At 36.0% G+C, this 20,944-nt stretch overlaps 1 protein-coding gene across 7 annotated transcripts in view; it reads right to left on the bottom strand.

Moving 5' to 3' along the window:
* The window catches only part of CPNE8 (copine 8), a 103,926-nt gene that overhangs the window by 61,189 nt on the left and 21,793 nt on the right, over nt 1-20,944 (bottom strand). For 5 of the 7 annotated variants that reach the window (XM_069801872.1, XM_069801874.1, XM_069801876.1 and 2 more), the window contains 3 exons: nt 9,021-9,124; nt 5,166-5,205; nt 2,045-2,121 (listed from right to left, as the gene is read on the bottom strand). In XM_069801872.1, the coding sequence (XP_069657973.1) occupies nt 2,045-2,121; nt 5,166-5,205; nt 9,021-9,124 (221 nt within the window). Of the gene's footprint in view, nt 1-206; nt 1,125-2,044; nt 2,122-5,165; nt 5,206-9,020; nt 9,125-10,644; nt 10,718-20,944 lie in introns of those variants that run through there. The other 2 variants (XM_069801875.1, XM_069801878.1) reach the window with 2 other exon arrangements.

Below are 20,944 nucleotides of genomic sequence, written 5' to 3'. Positions count from 1 at the left end.
AAAGCAGTGCTAGCCAACCCCCAACATTTATGATTCAAAAGGATTTGTTTCAGATATGTGTAAGTCTCAGGAATTCAAGTAAATTAAATCCCATTAAAATATTTTCTAAACTTAAAATACAATTAAAGAAAGTTTACCATAGTTTTTGTGATAGAAATATTTCCTTTACTTTAAAATTTTTATTATTTCATAAAGACCCTTTAAAGGAAAACTATATAAATTCTCTTTCAGTTTGTCAATTTAAGTGGTCTGTTCTAAACTGTTATTTCATCCAGAAAGAGTTCTGGAGACACCCTGAAATTATTTTTGGCATGAAAATAGGAAACTTCAGATGCTTTTCCAAACTTACACTTGCGTTGGAATTGTAAAAATTTAAGAATTTTATTGCATTCAAGTATTGAGAAGAGTTTTTAGCATGTCAGCTCAACACTTCAAAGTTTTTGAAAGAGAAAATGATAGCTATCATATGTGGGTCTCTTGAAGCTGGCCACTGTTTTCACCAAGATTAAAAGTTTAGGGCCACCTCCACAGAACACCACCACAGTATTTGCTACAAACTAGAGAAATGCTTTTTAAAAATTATTTTATCAATGGCATTAAGTTTTTTACATAAAAAAGATAAAAGTCTCTAATAAAATGTAGGGAAAAAGGCTACCATTGGTATATTTTAGACACTGATAACAAAATACCGACTTCTGAGATTTTTCATAGGACTTCAAAGCTACTACTTAAACTAATGTTTAAGTTTGAAGTTGACAGGTACAGGATACAAGATATGTACATGAAAAGGTAAGTAGTGTATAAACCATATAAACCACTAAAGATAGATATAAAAGGGTAAACTGAGTAACAGAAATGGTTAATTACATCAAATATATACATAGAAGAAACTGTAGAGCTAGGAACATATTTCCTAAGAATTTTACATCAGATTAATAATGCATCATTAATATAACTCGATTAAGCAATTACACTAAAATAATATCTAAGTACATTCTGAATTTTGCAAATTGTTGTGGTTTGTCCAGATCCTGTTTCTTGTCAGAATGTGCCGTGTGGTGTTTTCACCAAAGTTTGGCCCAGAATAATATAAGGCTTGCTAAGCCTAAAAAACTTCATCTGCCCTTATAAGGAAATCAGTAATGAAGAAAAGTGAATGAAGTAACCCTGGTATATTACTCATAATGAACGTAGTAAAATGGGACAAGAAGAACGCTCCATCAGACAGAGTAACCAAACTCATGATCATTCCCTACAGTGCAATTATTATTATTAAAAGAAAAAAAACAAAAACCCCACAAAAATTCCAAATTAAAAGATATTACAATCATATTAAATGTCCAGCTATATATTTAAATGTTTGCTTTTAATGTCATATGTGAATTTATAGCATATATTTAGATAAAAATCGTAAAATATTTTCAATTACTCAAACCTTATTTAGGAACAGAAAATGCAGATTGTTCGAATAACTGGTGTTTTAAATGTCTGTACATCCCTATGAACAATGGTTTACAAACATCAAAATCCTCTCAGTGGGAGAAAAATACATTGATCATAAAGTTTTCCATAAATTTAGTAGGATAAATAGAAAATACTTCATACTCTGGATTGCCTCACTGTTTAGGAATTGTATTATTTGGAACAATAGAAATACGAGTAGGAATGTTTGGATTTGAAACAGTGAGGGTTTTCTTCCTTGATGCTTGAACAAAAGGCAATAAAGATTTATGGTGTTTTAATTTGAGAAATAGGAATAAAAACATTTTTAAGATTAGTATACTCAAACTATTTCTAATGCAAGATGTAAGGAAGTTCACAAAAATTTTGGATGAGTCATTTTCTTTGCTAATTGTCCAAATTGAAACTTAAAGTATCATAGTCTATAAAGACAGACTTCTATTGTATCTAACAACTTATTTTCTCTTAGAAGCCACATCTGCCAATCCCATATATCAAGATACCTCACAAAAAAAAAACCCCCACAACTCTAACCTCATGAAGCAGGATGTATTCATTCAATATTCAAGAATTACATACTTACACAATTGACTTTTCCAGTCTGCTCCCCTGTGATCCAACTATTTCTCCCAGTGTACAAAACATTTGTCCCAAAAAATCCTGAAAAGCAGTAACAAAAACTCAGAATTCATATTTCACATTGAAACAAATTTGGTTTCCCATTTACCTGGGCTGTTCACTATTGTAGAACACATTCTGCCAAACATCGTATCTTAATAATAATTATGCAATAATGAATCATAAAACAGACTATTATATATTTTACATAACACTGGGTTACATTTACAGAAGTAATTCTAATGCACTCCACTTACTGTTTTTATATTGCCTTTTTCATCAACAAAAATGAAACTGAGATGGAAAAAATTTAAAAACATTAGAAACATAACTGGTTTTTTTACCTTAACTGAAGAATTTTACTAAATTTCTCTTTTATTAAGAGATTCTACACTGATTCTATGAACTTCTTGGAAGTGAATTACATTGGCAGAAATTCAAGCCTGTGCAGGATCTGTATGAGCATCCTGGATTGACAAGTATACACGAGCATTGCTTTAATGACAGACTTTATTTTCATGTTTTATAATTTAACTATATCACTAAAACTCAGCTAATTTTCATATTATATCTCCCTGTAACATAAGTAGTATAGAAATATGAATGGATTTTCAAACTTGTATGTACATTGAAAAAAACTTTATGCTGCAGTGCAACTCCTTATCTTTCAAGTGAAAAGCGCTTGCTAGCTCTGTTCTTCCCAGCATCATTGGCAGCAGTGGTAACAGCAGCTTGTGAGATTTGTTCACAAACAGTAATGAGAATCAAGACACTATAATTCCTATACAGCAAACCATAACTTTATGATATTGTGTATAGTAGCGAATATCTGTACAAGTAGTTCTGACTCTTCTCCCAGCCCAGGCTGCTCATTCCCGTCTCTGAGCTGTGTGAGTTATGGGTCCACACAGCAAACTGGATCTGAGAACTAATCCCACTGAAGAGGAAAATAACCCTGCAAAAATAAATTTTTGAACTATGTCCTTTAACTGATCTGATACTGTGACACTGTTTCCATAAAGATTAAGTCTTTTAAAATGGCTATAATTAATCTGAAAATAGTCAGCTCCTCATTAATTTTTAAAATCATCAGGCATGACATATTCTAAAGTAACACCATTTTCTACACTAAAATGATGTTTTCTACAATTTTCTTTTTTTTTTTTTTTTTGTGGAGTTTCTATGATTAATTCCTATTAGTTCCACAGTCTGTTATTAATGACAATTGTTCATTACTCTGTTGTTTTTTCTTAAATCAGGAAGTTACTATTAACATAAAAGTCTGATTTCAGGTAGCCAGTTTTATAAACATTATTACAGACAGCTACAACAGCAGCACTGTCTAGTCTGGTTACTTCATACATCCGTTATAAAACTCGCTTCATTTACTTCTCATTTTGCCAAAACCAAGTCACTGAAACTGAAATTCTTCAGGCTGACTCTTTTTTATCCCCCAAACTGTTCAACTACTCAACGACACTGCCCAGTATTTCCAAAGGAATGGATCAACAGCTATTTTTAGGAACAGGGAGGATCTTATTCTACACAAGGTGACTACAATGCATGAGCAGTCTACTGGCCTGACATTTTTCAGAAAAAACAAACTCCCAGTGCATGGATATGAGCAAAGCTCTACTCACTTCCTACCTACTCACTGCCCAAATTCTTAAGAGCTACAGGAAAGAGATGCGGGAAGCTGGCAGCAAAAGGAACAATCCAGACCAACCTTGAGCACTTGGGAAATGATGGAAATGGATTGCTGTCATTAAGAAAGATATTTCTAGCTACCACCTTTCAGAGGGTTCTCAGAGCCATTGTCTTCTTTGTGTGCTTAAGATTATATGGCATAGTTTGGATGTCTTCAGCACAGATACCAAGTCTACACCAACTTGTACAGATTTCCTCTTAAAGACAATGGAGGGAAATAGGTATTTCTGATATTAATGTTAATGTCTAAAGAATAATGTTTCCCTCCACAACTGAAGAGTCCAGGAAATTGGCCCTGTCTAAAAAACAGGACCTAATGTGTCTGAGTACGCTTAGCCTGCACTAATTAGAATGTAACAGGCACATATGTAATTCAAGATCTACCTGAATAGTCTTCAGAAGAACATTGGTTTGTTTTCTCACTGTTTTGTCCTTTTTTTCCATGGGCTCAGCAAGATGCTCAAACCTTCAATTCCTGTTCCAGTAATCAATGAAATCTAGGTTATATATTTGCATATATCTTTGTCTGCGCTTCCATAGTGACTATCTTATCTCGTGTCTTATCTTTTTTCTTAAAACTTAATTATGAGGTTTTTGTACAAATAAGTATGTTTCAGGGGAAAAAGAAAAGAATTCAGATAAACTAGTTACCACAGAAGTGCAAACAATCTTGGGCAGAAGCCCAGGATGAGGCTTTATCCTTGTTGAAGACATTATAGGGGAGACTTCTATTTTCTGTATCCTCCTAGCTAGCATTGCAGTTATGCAGACCACCTTTCCATGATGACAGAGATGGAAAACGGTTTGCCAGGGGCTTTAAACCTTTACAAGGAGGATCTAACTGGAGATCAATGGCTAAAAGTCTTATCTTTTCACTTATCAAGAACACACATACCACATTCCTTCCATTATTCTCTTTTCCTCTGCTCCGGATTCTTAAAGGTTCTCTTATCAAAGCCTTTCTGTATTTATTTAAAAAAACTCAGAAGCCTCTGAATTCTACTCTTGCATCTCTAAATTTTAAAGTTACTATTTAATCCCTTCCACTTCAAGATGACATGAGCATAAAAGGTTCCTACTAATATTAATTGGGACACAATCAAAACATGTTTGCAATTTTTGGGACCCAGAGAAGTATCAACAAAATGCAGCATATCACATATCTGAAAAGATATACACGTGTGATTAAATATGCCCTTTACAGGAGGAATGTCCCATTAAAATTATACTCACAAGCATTATATATGTTATTAACCACAGCACAATCACTGTATTTGTCTCTATGCATCCATATTAGCTACAGTCAAAATAAAATAAACATATTTAGGAAAGCGTAAGCATTTCAGCACAAGAAAGTATAATAGCAAGGAAAAACTTACATGTTTTGATAAGTTAGGACTCTTCGAGTCAACATCGTAGCTTAAAAAAAAAAAAGTTATATCAGAGTTGCCAGATGACAGATCTGAGGACAATGTAAAGAAACAAAAACTATTTCACCTATTTCAACGTGTGAAATTTACACAAACAGATACATGAATGGAAGTCTCTCCAGTAAGTAAGGCAAATTGAATCATCACAGATTATAGGATTATGGTTGACTAGCTATTTGAAATGAAACAGTTTTCAATGAAGTGCAGGTTACTAAGAGAAAATATTCTGATGTTCCAAAACCCAAAAGCTACCAAAAACCAGAACAAAATTTAAAAATTAACCTTAGAAAACAAACTATCTTGTGAATTATTTTCTTAGGTAATTTTTCAGTCATTTGACTAATTACATAGAAATAACTGACAAAAAAACTAAATTGCTTTTAGCAAGAGTTTGACTTGTTCTTTTCAGCTTATCATAAACTTGTTCTTCCTCCAGCTAGAAAATGTCATTGTTTCTCTTCCACTAACAAGTCAGATTTCAAAAAAATGACTCTGTGAATTCAAAATGGATTAAAAAAAATTAATATAAGAAATTCTTCAGGGATTACTAATCTGTGTACTTCCATAGTCTTCAATCTTTATCAGATAATCCACAATAATACTTTTATCAAATCCTTCATTCAGATTCAATACCAGTAACTAAATCGAAAAAGTATTCTCTATGCCCATCTCAGCCTCCCTGCATGTTTCCATTCCCACTGTGGTATGCTATGCTTTTGGTTGTACTGCCACAACTTGTTGTTGGGATGCATTATGGACCAGATCACAAGTCAGGAGGACTGGAATACTGCAATGTAGCTGGATGTGGTGCAGCACAGTCAAAGTTTTAGAAAGATATTTGTAAACAAAGGAATGATTATAAAAATCACTAATGTGAGGGTTTTAAAAAAAAAAAAGTAATTGCATACTGTTGGTACAATTGAACAGAAAAACACAACCGGTAATTTGACCTGAGGGCTAGCTACACAACTAAAAACTACTTCACTGGCAAAATCAGTAACAAATCATCAAATATGAACAGAAAGGGGCCTGAGACATTGGTGGCTGTACAGTTTAGGAGGGGGCTCACACTCATTTATCAGAACACCAAAAAATAGAGATATACTCGCCGCTTCCTTTTTGTTGCAGAAAATATGAATCATATGAGGAGTTTCTTTCTGTGAAAAGTAAGAGTTTGGCCAACAGTGGTATGCAATTTTTCTGGGGAATTTAAAAAAGGAAGCTTTCTAAATGTCCTTCTTTCCTAATCTAAATCAGAGTTTTAATCCATGAGTAGCTATATGAGATTGACATTTTTAACTCAGAGTTCTACAATATTTCATTTCTCATCACTGTTATAGGGATCTAAAATAAATTCACAGACTATGGCTAAGGTCACTTGCAGGCAAACATTAAAAACAGTTATTCAACTTTGAGTTCAGAATAGACTTGTGCCCAGGTAATCCAAAATAGCTACAGAAAGCAGTCAGGTCTTTCTGATAAGTACAGAGTATGTTTGATATTTACAGCTTTTCGTAAATAAACAAACAGGAGTCCATTTCTCTGAGTACGTGAAGAATCAAACAGGAGACTGTATTTTCCCTTCCAGGTCCAAATCATTTTCAGATAGCACTTATCCAGAAGTTCTTTAGAGACTTTCCTTTCTTTGCCTAGACTAAGCCTAGCTCTCTCTTTCTTGGTTCATTTCTTTTGCTCTTCTCTTCTATTGCACTGCCTCCTCCCCATCACATACATGCATCCTACAAGGAGCAAGAGGCAACAAAATCAAGATTCCTACACAGCCCCAACTGTGTCTTTATTTCAGCAATGCTTTACCTACATGGACGAGAATCCTTTATTTCACAAAGTGACTAGCTCTTACTTAAAGTTATTTTAAATAGCAGGCAACAGTTATACTTAGCTGATTTAATGACATTAAACCCAACTTCTAAAATAAAAAATAAAGTCTGCACCGGGCTTCCATGGGGAAGATCAAAGAATTGTACCTAGCCATCTAGAAGCACCCTGTAATCTATCTTGGCATTGAGTATTTCCTTTCACTCCTTGAAACAGTTGAAGTCTAGATGAAAACGGCTAGCTGCTATCCGTGTATTGAATGCAATGGAACTTTTTTCCTCACTCATCCTTCCAACACACCTTATTAACTTAGGAAGCATTCTGACATGCTAAAAAAAGACATTTACAGCTAAAGAAAAATTAGACATGTTTGGGTTTTTTTCCACGATATAGGAAATGCTGCCATTCAAGAGCATTTCAGTACATCCTGATGGCAATTTAAAACAAAACCAGCAAAACTACATGTAATTTTATTAATTTTGCTAACACACATCTATCAGGCATCATACTTTTTCTTCTACTGCTATGGGAAAATCATCACTAATGTGATCACTGCTCTATTTTATGCTCTGCTTAATGTACAGATTGATTTGCATTCCAGAAAGCGGGGGGGGGGGGGGGGGGGGGGGGCAAAAAAACAAAATAAAATCAAGAGACCATTAGAGTCACTTCAAAGCAACTAGTTGGATAAGTAAATGGCGCACTGAGACTAAAGCCTAGAAGATTTTAAAATGGCTTTACCATGAACTTCCTAGGAGATTTTAGGCAAATTATGAAGTCTTTCTTCATCTGTTTTGCTGTCTACAAGACAGAAATGCAATAAATGCAGTTTCTATATCAAGGCAAACTTGCAACATAACTTTAAATTGGGAAGCGATAATACTACAAATTACCTCTACTATAATCAACACTTGAGTAGGATTTGTCACAATTCCATAAAGTATATCAGGACACCTCAATCTTTAGGATTAGAAAGTATAGGAAGGCAGACTACACTGCATCTTTCTTGATAAATTTATTCGGTAAGTAACTTAACAGATGATTCTCCTAAATCTTTCTCAAGAACAAATAAACTAAAAGACATGAAGGCAGAAATCTTAGGAACGCAAAATAACAAAACTCAAGCTAAAGTACATCTTGAAAAGGAAATGAAAGGAAATAGGAAAATGGTTCTTCAGCTAAAAAGGACATGTAAAGAAAAATCGTGGCCACTATGCACACTCTACTGCAAAACTGAGATAATTAAGGGAAAGCCATTCACTATGAGGGTTATTCAAGTGCTCTCTCATAGGGCAAGGTTTGGAAGAATTGCTAATAAAAAAGAGGATGCGAATTAAAAAAAGAAGACAAGCTTGATTATCACAAAGACTGAAATAATAAGAATGGGGTGAAATGTAACAGATACCATGCAAGGTGACCTGGTGACTAGACTCTCAATTCTATTTTCCAAAGAATAAAGTGAAAATCAAACCAATTCCACCAGTGGAATGAAATGAATACATCTGGATTAATGTCAAAAGCTATCTATTTCTAGGACAACTGCTTTCATTTTAAAATCTTAAAATTTAGTATATTTAGATGCATACTGGCATTTATTTTAGTAAAGAAAATTTTGCCTCTGTACTACTTATACAGTATTTTATTTCTGGACAGTACGTGCATACCTGTTTTATTGGCTATGCTGCAAGAATATTTTAACATTTTGACATCCTTAGCTTTCTAACTATTTTCTAAAAGTAATGATTGTGTATATTATTGTACTTTGACTAGTTAACACCTGCCAATTTCTTAAACCTTGGTTGTTCTTATGTTACACATTTATTTCTGAGGAACAATGCTAAATCAACCCTGTTTATTAATGTATTCCATGTCAACAGATAATACCTCTTTTCAGGTTAATTTTATGCTGGACAAAACTTAATATATTTACAGAGGCTGCAATATTAGAGTCAAAGATTGTTAACTTACAAATCAAATCGCAGATTCTCTCTTTCTTCAAAGAAGTAGTCCATTATAAATTTTCTTACAAAATCTGGATTTAAAGTATTATCAATTACTTCTGTTCTTCCAAACTGTAAAAGAAAAGCATAAGCTTAAGCCACATGCTATAATGAAGTATAATTAAGTAGACTGCCAATATCAGCAATATGTGAGATATGAAAGAGCCTGTAAAAAATTCTCTTAAATAGATGCCATGAAAGAAAATGACTGTATTCACAGGAATAGATCAGTTATCTGTGGATGAAGACAGACTGGCAGAAGAGATCATATTTCAATACAAAAAGTGGTGCATGCCCTGTATCATATAACCTAAACTTTATAAACATCAACTCCCAAAGCCAATCAGAATCCACAAAAATTTGGGGAAGAAATTCAGTAACATAAAAATCCACTATTTCCTCAAAAACATGACAAGAGCAGCAAAAGCTTGTATATATTGCTTACTTCAGATAGCTTTAAATATCAGGGGACATAGTTCTTCCATTAGAAGTGTATCATTTTGGCGTTAACCAGCTCCTATTTCACCTCAGTTCAGCTCCCTGAAGCTCTCTGAGCTTTCTGCAAAAACACCTTTTCTTTCTTGGTGTTTACAGGAAGAGCCTCAGCTCTCATCAAACTGAAAATATTTTCATTTTTAAAAAAACAAAAACACTTTTGATTTACTTACGTTCATAAACATCACAGATATAAATGACTGATCATAAAATATCAATGTGATAGTTTTGTTCTTGTTTTAGCTGTTCTTTCAAGATACTCAGAAAATAAAACAAAAAAAGAATGAGCTATTATTGAAATCAGCATTTCATTTTGTCCTACACATTGAACATATCAAGACATATTTGAATATAGCCTACTGAAAAGTTTTTTGACAGTCTGCTGAAAGATAATCATTAAGGAGTCCTCAAAAGTCCAATTTGGCACTGGAGACTTTTGAATGACTCAAAGACTGTCAACCTCTTAATTGACAGGACTCAACTAAATCAATAAACATGGATAAAGAAAGAATAAACCTTCTTGTAACTGAAGGTTTTTGAAATGTATTTCCTAAAAATGTTCTTGCATCACAGATGTGAATTTAACCACTATAACCTGCACAGAGCCCCTCAGCCTCCAACAGGAGCCTCCCTGTACTGGTCCCTGCATACTTAACATATATGTGGTATGGAAGGACAGAGCACACTCCACTGACTCTTCCTCTCAAAACTACAGTGCTTGATTCTTATAAAAATAAAATTGTAAAGAACTGCAGCTACATTATTTGTGTGCTTTAAAGCAACTCCATTACTGTCAGCAACTCTTTTTTTCTCCTTTGAATGACTGTGTATGCATGCATTCAAACTGCAGGGGACTGATTCCAAGCACCATTCATTCACACAGGTCATCTGGAGAAGTGGGCCTGTATCTAAGAGGACAACTGCTTTGCAAAAAGCAGCTACCCACCCAAAGGTCTCAGGTACAATAAAATGTTCAACAAAAGTTAACACATCTTCAAGACACAGCTCTATAAAGTCTAAGGAAAAGGAACAACCCTCAGAAGTGACACAGTGGTGATTTGCGTCTTTACAGAGTGTGCTTGAATCCTGTTAGGTACCTTCACTTTCGCTATGCTGTGAGATGTTCAATTGGTACAGTCTTATTCAGAGATCTCCATATTCCAGCACTTCCTATAAAAGACAGAGAAGCAAAACTATCTTCCCAATGAACGATACCATCTCCAAATAAAAAGGCAAAGAATATTTAACATATAGCATCAATTAGCATACTCCTTTGCCAAGACTTTACATCATTTCTTAAAACCTAAGTGGAATGATTCCCTGGTCTCATTGGAACCTTGATATCCCCTGCAAGAAGGCTTCTGAATATGTCCTAAAACACAAATTGTTTAGAAAGCAACTTTACTCATTAGCAATCACTGTATTTCTTCAGCTCTCCTAAGCCAAAGCAATAGCTATGAAGTGGGTAAGCATTATACGGAACAGGCAGGAGAAATCTCCAGAAGCTCTCCAGAGTAACGACGACACTGGATATTCAAAATAAAATCCCTGAGTGTCATAAGAGAGGACTAGCACAGGATGCACATGATCCTGGAAACAGATCAGAACATGAACAAATAGTTTGATCCTTACTGTTTGTTTTGGATGAAAAAAGTCAGTCTCTTGAGAAATTATTCAAGGTATTCTCTGAAACATTGGGATAAAGTTGACATGTAGAGCGCTGTAAAAAACACTCTCTTGAACCAACACTAGTGACTACTATGGCCATGTATTAATCAACGACAAACGATAGCAGTGGTAGAAAGTTGGCATTTCTATGGGAATAAGTATGGCTGGAATACTAGCCTGGGATAAAGGGCCTTTCTTTCCCCTCTGAATAACAGCGTTCAAATTTTATGTACATTCAGTCTCCAATCAGTTTCCAGGTCAAATAAATCTCAATGTTTATAAATAAAATCTTCCCCTGTCATTCAACAATATTGGAGCCAGGAAAAATTGAAAGCTGGAATGGCTGATAAAATGAAATATGCAGCAATATCTAAGCATTTAGTACCACTTGAAGGTATGCACTGAAAATGAGAAGCCACTCTCTGACACAAGCCAGTAAACAGCACTTCATCAGACCAGGGATGAGAAATGAAAACAATGGGGTCATAAGGACCATCCATTTTGCAGTTCTGAACAGGGATATATCTCATCTGTGTATTTTTTTCTCCTCAAGTGTCTTATTTCTTCCATTTGTACTCTTGCACTAAACTCTCCAAATTCTCTCAAAGACTGGATCAGCTGCATAAAGAGGAGATTTACACTTAGAACTGAAATCTGATAAACACTGACCTACTCTAGAAGCAAAGGACTCTGATCCTTCAAAAAGAAGATCAAAAGGTGACTGCATTGTAACTGGTAAAGCTACCAGAGGCACAGCAAGTAAGCAAAGAACACGTATTAAGTTCTGGCAGTCTCTCATGCTACGTCCAACAGAATCAGACACACATATACAAAGACATCCATGAAAATATCTCCCATCCTGTGCAGATTCAAGAAGCAAATTGTCCTGGGAGACTCCTTAATCACCAGGCAGGAAAAGAAAGGTTACTGAAGTTCTTTAAATCCTCAGATTAGGACAAGCTTGAAGGAGAGTAAGAGGATCTTCAATCATGTGGGACGTACGCTTCCATATACATGGAAGACACAGAGAAACAAAGAACATGGGGAGCTGTAGCCTAAGAAAGTTTACTTTCTGCTGCCAAAGTCATCATCTAAATTCAAAGACACAAACCCAAAACCTAAGTGAGCTCAGAGGATAACTTGTCAAAAGAGTTCATTTAGGGGCACTAATACCTCTCTTGACAAACATCTGGCTTGACACCTTCATAAACAGATCATTTTCTGACAGTATGATCCTTCTTGAAACAGTAAAGGCAGTTTGCACAACGCAAGGATACACCTGACTTTGGAAAAGCCATTCAGAGGAAAATAAAATTAATGGCTAAGGAAAACAGATAAGAATCATATAATACTTGAGGTTGGAAGGGACCTCAGGAGATTGTCCAGTTCCACCTTCCTCCTCAAAGCAGGATCAGCTAGAGTAGGTTGTCCAGTCAGGTTTTGATTATGTCCAAGGACAGAGACTCCGCAACCTCTCTGGCCAACCTGATCCAGTATAAGATCACCTTCACAGTAAAAAAGGTTTTTTCTTATGTTTAAATAGAATTTTCTGTATTTCAATTTGTACCCATTGACTCTTGTCCTTCCACTGGATACACCTGAGAATAGTCTGTCTCTGCCTTCTTTACTGCCTCACATCAGGTATTTATAAACAGGGATAAAATGTAAGCCTTCTCTCCTCCAGGCTGAACAATCCCAGCTCTCTCAGCCTTTCCTCATATGAGAGATGCTCCAGTCCCTTTAACATCTTAGTGGCCCTTTGTCAGACCCACTCTACTACGTCTGTATCTTTCTCATACAAGGGACCTCAGCACTGGACACAGCACTCCAGCAGCTATGATCTCACTGGTGCTGAGGGCAAGGATCACCCCCTTTGACCTGTTGGCAGTGCTGTCCCTAATGCAGCACACGATGTTGGGCTTGCATACTCAAAAAACCCTCTCAATTTCACTCAGATGTAAGGTACTAAGGGACTGGAGACATGACAACTTCTACAAGTGCATGAAAAAGCAAGATAAAGGCACATAGCTAGGTAAAGGAAAGCACTGTTTCCCTTTGTTCCTACATACCCTAAAATGATTGTGACTGGAGGGGGACACAGATGCTCACCTCAGACAAAAAACCCAGCTTATAGAATCATAGAATCATTTTAGGTTGGAAAAGACCTTCAAGATCATCGAGTCCAGCCATCATCCATGCCCACTAAACAATGTTCTGGAGTACCTTGTCTACGTGCTTTTTGAATACCTCCAGGGGTGGTGACTCAACCACTTCCCTGGGCAGCCTGTTCCAAAGTCTGACAACCCTCTCAGTAAAGAAATTTTTCGTAATATCCAACCTAAATCTCCCTTGTCGCAACTTGAGGTATTTATACAGCCTTGTGGCCTCTCTCATGAAGTTCAACAAAGACAAATTCAAAATCCTGTATTGGTACTGGGGACAAAGTGGTGCAGTACGAGCTGTGCAGAAAAGGTCCTGGTGCAGCCTTGAGGGTTTAACAACACATTGGGTTGTATTAGGGTCAGCACAGGCTGCATATCAAAGGCGACAATTATTCCCCCTCTATTCAACACATGTGGGGCCACACCTGGAAAACTGGGTGAAGTTTGGGGCTCTAAATGCAACTGAATCAACAGACTGGAGGCAGTTCAGCTAAATAGACAACCCCCTCCCCCAAAAAATCAGCAGGCTGGAGCACACAACTTGAGGAAAAGCCAATGGAGCTTAGTTTGTTCAGCTTGAAGAGAAGGTTTGGGGAAGATCTATTTCAACTACCATCCTCCACTCCCTAAACAGCATTAAAGAAGACTGAGCCAGACAGTTCACAGAGAGCGCAACAAAAGGACAAGATGCAATAGTCAAAAGTTGCAACAAAGGAAATTATGAAGGGATATAGGGAAAAACTCTTCCAGAATGAGTGAGTAAGCACTGGAATGAGTTGTGCAGAGAGTTGTGCAGTCTCTGCCATTAAAGAATTTCAAACCTTAGCTGGGAAAGCCCCTGAGCAACCTGTCCAAACTTTGAAGATGGCTTTGCATGGATCAGGAGGATGAACCAGGCAGAGCAGATGAGCAGGAGGCTGGATAACGCAAAGGTTCCTTTCACCTAAATTATTCCATGATTATGTCATATTTCATATCTTGGTTTTTTTAAGTTTTATAGTTCCATTAGAAATAGAACTATGTATGTATTCAAAGGAAAAGTTACTTCAAAAGGAGAACAAAACAGTTATAAAATGGCAGCTAAATGGCAGTTTTCATTTTTTTTAAACAGTAAAATAAAAATTTATAAGTAGTTTTCATCCCTCCAAATCTGCATTTTTTTCAGTAAACAATATTTCACTTTACACTACAACCATTTTACACTTGGGAAACCTTTCTGACTTGATTTAAAATGCATGACAGAAGTGTATTGGTAAAAGAAGATAAATATGCAATATGCTCATAATTAAATCACACTGAGACCAGAGAAGGCCTAACAGAGTATCCGTTACACTGTTACCTTTATCTATCATCAGTTATACTGAAATTGCTACAAAACTCAAGAGACTGAATTCAGTGGCGCTACTAACTTTTCTTTAAATTATTTTAAATTACCTTTTTTTAATTGAGGTTTCAGTTTTTTGGTCTGTTTACTTTTTTCCAAGGGCTACACAAATGATTATTTATATTAGTTTTCTGTGAAGAAATAACTGACAATTTACTATTAAAATTTATCTTATAGATGACATTAAAATGCTGGCCTCTCAAAATCACAGGTCTACACTTTTCAGCTAAATAAAGAATCATCTTTTTAAATCTACTTTCCCAATTACCTATAGCCTTTTTTAAGCAGAACAGGTTATTTCTATAATCCAGTCACTTACGACTAATAACATAGTTGCTAATTAATTAGTTCTCCACATGGCCTACTTTCCCCACTAATAGTTGTGTAAAGCTAAAATCTTAACATGGCCAACAAGCAAGTACCTTTAGAAATGTCATTCAGGAGAGTAACAGAATCAATTTAACTATTTAAAGGAAATAAATGTTCAACAAAGAAAATCAACAACAGAGTCCCTTTCCTGGATTTCCCAAGATGGAGAGTCTTTGTCACCTCCTAATGCAAGCTATCCTGGTAGAAGGGGATTTTTAAAATTTATTTAGTCATTTGAATTTTTATGGCATCTCAGTCTAGTGATCCAGCCTAAGGGGCTACAAGGTTAATGGAAAATCATAACCTTCATTTTAACATCAGACTTATAAAAGACTAGCAAGTTGGGTAAGTCCAATACCAAAGATACAAAGCAACTGTTGTACCTATGAGAGTCTAAACCAACCCTCTGCTAACCACCTTCTATATGAATTCTCTGAATTAATTCTTGCTTCAACTTTATGGCTGTGAGTGAACTTGAGAATAATATCTAGTAAGCACTATTCTCTTGTTTTTTAAAAATCTGCAGTGATTTACCACAATTGCAATGAAGTTGTTGCAAAAGTTAAATCACCCCCATTCTGAACAAGAAGTTCTTGTTTCTTGCCTGATTTTTATTTCACTTCCTTTTCTGTCTTTTGGATCTTTCTATACCTTTGTCAGACAGAAACATTTTCCATTATGAAAGTTATGTTCTTAGTGTTATATATATAGCTGATTAAAATTATCTGTAATTCACTCCTTGATTAGGAAAATAATTTGAGTTTAAGTTTTGCAGTGTAGCATATGTTATTTAATCTTTTAATAATTCATTACTTTTATCTCTAGTCCTTTGTCTTTTAAACATCTTTCCTGAAATGTGAACAGTCAGAACCTAGTATTCTGTTACAATTCTAGGAAACTAAAGAACTAAAAAATCGTTTAAACTATCACTAGGTTCTTGGTTCTATCTAAATGGCTTTTGAAAGTTCTTTAGGAAGCTCCAGGTAACACTCTCCATTGCAAGCTCACTGCACAAAATGGTATATGAACACTCAACAAAAGATAACCCTCTTCTCAGAGTTTGTAATCTAGCTTGACTACATGTGAACAGAACAAATAAGAAACTGGAATTGTGGAGAAAGAAACACAGTAGCAATAAAATGAGCCTGTTATAACACCTGTCTCAAATAATCAGAATTACAGAGACTACAAGGAAGGAAACAAAAAATTCACAACTGCCAACCCCACTTGGAAAAAAGCATAGTCATAAAATATTCTGCAGCGTGTTTGTCCCAAAGGAAGAATAATGTTTTTAATACATAAACTCATACTAATTATCAGAAAAACCGCAACATTCCTCTAACATGCATGCAGATACTCATACGAAATCTGTATACTGCATGTACATATGATGGTGATTTCTACATAACCCTTTTTAACTGATGGTTGTACAATCATAGGTATATAAAAATCAGAAAGGATTCCTCATTTTTCTGTGCTTTGGCTTTTTTCCATTAACTGTTTCCTTTGAAAGGAAACATGACTACCTTGAAAAGATTATGTTCTTTTATTCCAACTGTCCTAATTCCCTCAAGCAGTTGATTCTTTCGAGAAATCTGCCAGAGAAAGCTTTCCAGTGAACTGAGTATCATGCAGCAGCAAAATTTATTCTTTCTTCACAACTGGGACAGTATAGGCTTCTTGCATACTCTCCATCCTTTGCTTCCTTGTACTGAAACTTTTTCTACTAATCTGCTAGAAATCACATTCCTATTTATGCCATTTCCCTCTGCTAAAGAAGATATAGACTATTGTTCCAAAGAAACTTCACCAGTACTCTAAAAAACCCCAAAATCTAAATATCAATAAATGTCGATTATAAAACGTCTAGCCTTTGTCATTTTCATTAAGACAGGCTTCAAAAATCTACAAAGGAGACTCAAAAGCATGTCTTACTATGGTTCAAATGGTAATCAAAATGGTAGATGCTGCAGTGAAATGCTTAACTACTAAACACACGAGTATGTCCACTTTGAACAAAATCAGTCAGATTATCACAGAATCAGAATCATTTAGGTTGGAAAAGACCTTTAAGATCATCAAGTCCAACTGTTAGCCTAGCACTGCCAAGTCCACCACTAAACCATGTCCCTAAGTGCCATATCTACACATCTTTCAAATACCTCCAGGGATGGTGTCTCAACCACTTCCCTAGGCACCCTGTTCCAATGCTTGACAACCATTTTGGTGAAGAAATTTCTTCTAACATCCAATCTGAACCTGCCCTGGCACAACCTGAGGCTGTTTCCTCTTGTCCTATCACTTGTTACTTGATAGAAGAGACCAACACCCACCTCACTACAACCTCCTTTCTGGTAGTTGTAGAGAGCGATAAGGTCTCCCCTCAGCCTCCTTTTCTTTAGGGTAAACAACGCTGGTTCCCTCAGCCACTCTTCATATGACTTGTGCTCCAAGCCCTTCACCAGCTTCGTTGCCCTTCTCTGGACACGCTCCAGCACCTCAATGTCTTTCCTGTAGTGAGGGGCCCAAAACTGAACACAGGACTCGAGGTGCGGCCTCACCAGCGCCCAGTACAGGGGAACAACCACGTCCCTGCTCCTGCTGGCCACACTGTTTCTGATGCAGGCCAGGATGCTGTTGGCCTTCTTGGCCACCTGGGCACACTGCTGGCTCATGATCAACTGGCTGTCAAGCAACACCCCCCAGGTCCTTTTCTGCCGGGCAGCTTTCCAGCCACTCTTCCCCCAGCCTGTAGCGCTGCATGGGGTTGTTGTGACCCAAGTGCGGGACCCGGCACTTGGCCTTGTTCAACCTCATACAATTGGCCTCGGCCCATCGACCCAGCCTGTCCAGATCCCTCTGTAGAGCCTCCCTACCCTCAAGCAGATCAACCTTCCCTCCCAACTTGGTATCGTCTCCAAACTTATGAATGGTGCACTCGATCCCCTCGTCCAGATCATTGATAAAGTTATTAAACAGAACTGGCCCCAATACTGAGCCCTGGGGAACACCATTATCTAGTATCTTATGATAGAAGGGGACGATATTCGCCTCTTGGAGATCAATTAATGTCATAAGTTAATTATCATTACTTATAATTTACTAATTAATTATTTTTATTATTACAATAATTTATTGATTTATTAGTAGATTGGAAAGAAAACATAAGAATAAGCAGTCAATTTCCTGGATGAAGACTCCCTGCAAGGTCTCAAGTTCCTATGGACTTGGATGTCCATGGGTGTAACCATGCAGTACCATACATGCCTGAACGATCTGGAGCAGGGACTGAATAAATAAAGTTACAAGACAAATAGATTTTTACTGAATTAAACAAGATAAATATATAAAAGGCAACTACGAAGACTTGGCAGAACAACGTTATTCATACTGAGTGATCAGACAATAAAATGGTAGATGAAATTCCACATGGATGAATAAAATACTATATGCACATGAGGAAAAAAAGTAACAGCTATCTTAATACAGAAGTTAGGATGGCTGAATAAGCAATGTGAGCACATAAAGGGAGAAGTCTTTCCATTGATAAACTGTACAGTATAGGGACTAGGTACAGCTCATGACAGTATTTTTTAATTTCCTTACAAACTGGTCACCTTTGCTATCTTGGGATTCCACTACAAACTTGCCTAACTGCCTGCTCTCTCAGTTTCATGACTCAATCAAAAAAGATGCTTTTTCTTGTCTCCAGTGTATTTAGTCCAGATTAAAAAAAAAAAGTGAATAGAATTAATGAACCTGAAGAATGGGAAGCCATGAACAATTTTAGAAGACACAATGGAAATTTACTGAGGATATAAAATAACATTTGGCAGCCCATGAAGCTGGAAATCAGCATAATAAGGAGCAGCAAGAGAACAGACTTCCAGACAGGTATACAAATTTAATTTGCATCCAATGTATTCTTACAGCAGATAGACCAGAGACTCAGAGCCTTGCTCCATAGGCAGTTCTTTAACACTTACCATTGGTGGATATTGTCAGTAAAACTGCAGTTGGTTGAGTGTTTTACAATGTCTATTAGTTATTTAACATTCACCTTTGAAGTGCTCCATCTTATTTTCAGAATTAACACCCTCTTCAAAATGAAGAAATTCAGATTCTTTCAATATATTATTTAAGGCTTCTGTAGGTAACCGTAACTTATACTTAGCCATATTTCAAATGTGTCGTCAGAAAGTAAAGGGAAGTAAATACTTTAAAACTGAAGCTCAGGTTCTGATGATGCATTTGTTGCCAATTATATTAATTGAAATACCTGATGATCACACTGTAAGTGAAAACAGGGAAACTGTTTCAAGAAACAACACCCTATTAAATTTAGAACAAAACATTTTCATTCTTTGCTGAGGATTTGGTGTGCAAGAATACTACTAGGTAAAAAACACTGGAATCTGTACCACAGGCAAACAGGAGTCAGCACCCAGAAAACATCTACCCTTCATTAAATAAGGGTTTGATTTAACTATTGTATTGAATTCATCTGAATAGCTTAGCTGAAGGGGAAAAAAAAAAAGCACTAGAATAGAGTGCTAGGGAATTTATGGAGACTATGAAATTATTTACCGTGTTTATGATCCCCAAGTACTTTCTGTAGTGTTCAAAAGAAAGTAATTATGCAAAAGAAGGAAGAGAAGTATGCATAAAAGGATATGGAACAGAAACAAAGTAAAGTATGTTGCCATGACTGAACACCATTATTTAATGTTTACACATATCATCAGGGGCTTATTATTTGTCTCAGTTTTGTCTTCTCCAAACAGTTCCAGGTGAATTCCACCTCTACAAGCCAGTAAAATATTAAAAAAATGCTTAAATGCAACAAAATGGACACATATACAGAATTTTATTGAAAAACACAGTATTAGTGCATTCACCACTGCAGGCAGAAAAAGCATGAAAATAAAGATATGCGATTACTCATCTAATGTATATATCAACTAATCTTCTACCTATCACCTTATTTTTTACCACTGGTCTAAATATAATACACCACAACATATAAAATGCAACCCCGACTCAGCCCCTCTATCATGCCAACCTCTGAATTTTGACTGTCATAACAGCTACTAGGAATAGGATTCTCCTCACCAGACTTTATATCTGACATAGTCAAAAGTGTAGGCTTTTGATCATCACTTGGAGGCATTTCTAAAGAATGATTCATCTGATCAAATGCAGACATCTAAATTAGGTCTGATGAACTGCCCCTCAGGTTGTTACCTTTTCCCATTAACTATAAATAGTTTAAACAGTCAACTGAGTTGTAAATACCTATACCTAGACCTTCTCTTGATAGACAAGACAGAGATAATTACGTCTTAAAAGAAAAAAACCAAGGTTTTCTAGCAACTGCCATGTCAAAAGTTTGGTTTAACTCCTGTAGTTCCTAAACTGGTATATGATACCATTAACCACATGCCGAAGTGCATCACCTAGCCAAGATACTCTCTAATCAGTGTAAAGATGCAATACAAGCAATAAAGTTGCACACTGCCCTGTTCAGGTGTTTTTGCTTTGGTGAAGGTGAAAAAATGGCAGAAGACAATATAAGGTGGTGACACACTTCAACCATTACAAAATTGGATCTTTTAAAATCGAGAGCAGATGGAATCTTTCCATTGACAATCTCCTAAATCACCTCAAAACAAGCACATGGAACATTTACTAAGTAAGGTGATAATGTTATAATTTTACTATCAGGAAAATGATGATATTAATAATGGTTAATACTTATTTTAAGTTACACCAGAGAAGTAAGAAAATTCCACAAAATTACATATGAACCTGTCA

Source organism: Haliaeetus albicilla, chromosome 14 (genome assembly GCF_947461875.1).
Source record: "Haliaeetus albicilla chromosome 14, bHalAlb1.1, whole genome shotgun sequence".
NCBI lineage: Eukaryota > Metazoa > Chordata > Aves > Accipitriformes > Accipitridae > Haliaeetus > Haliaeetus albicilla.
The sequence above is the reverse complement of the archived record's forward strand: the minus strand, read 5'-3'. Positions and strand labels throughout refer to the sequence as shown.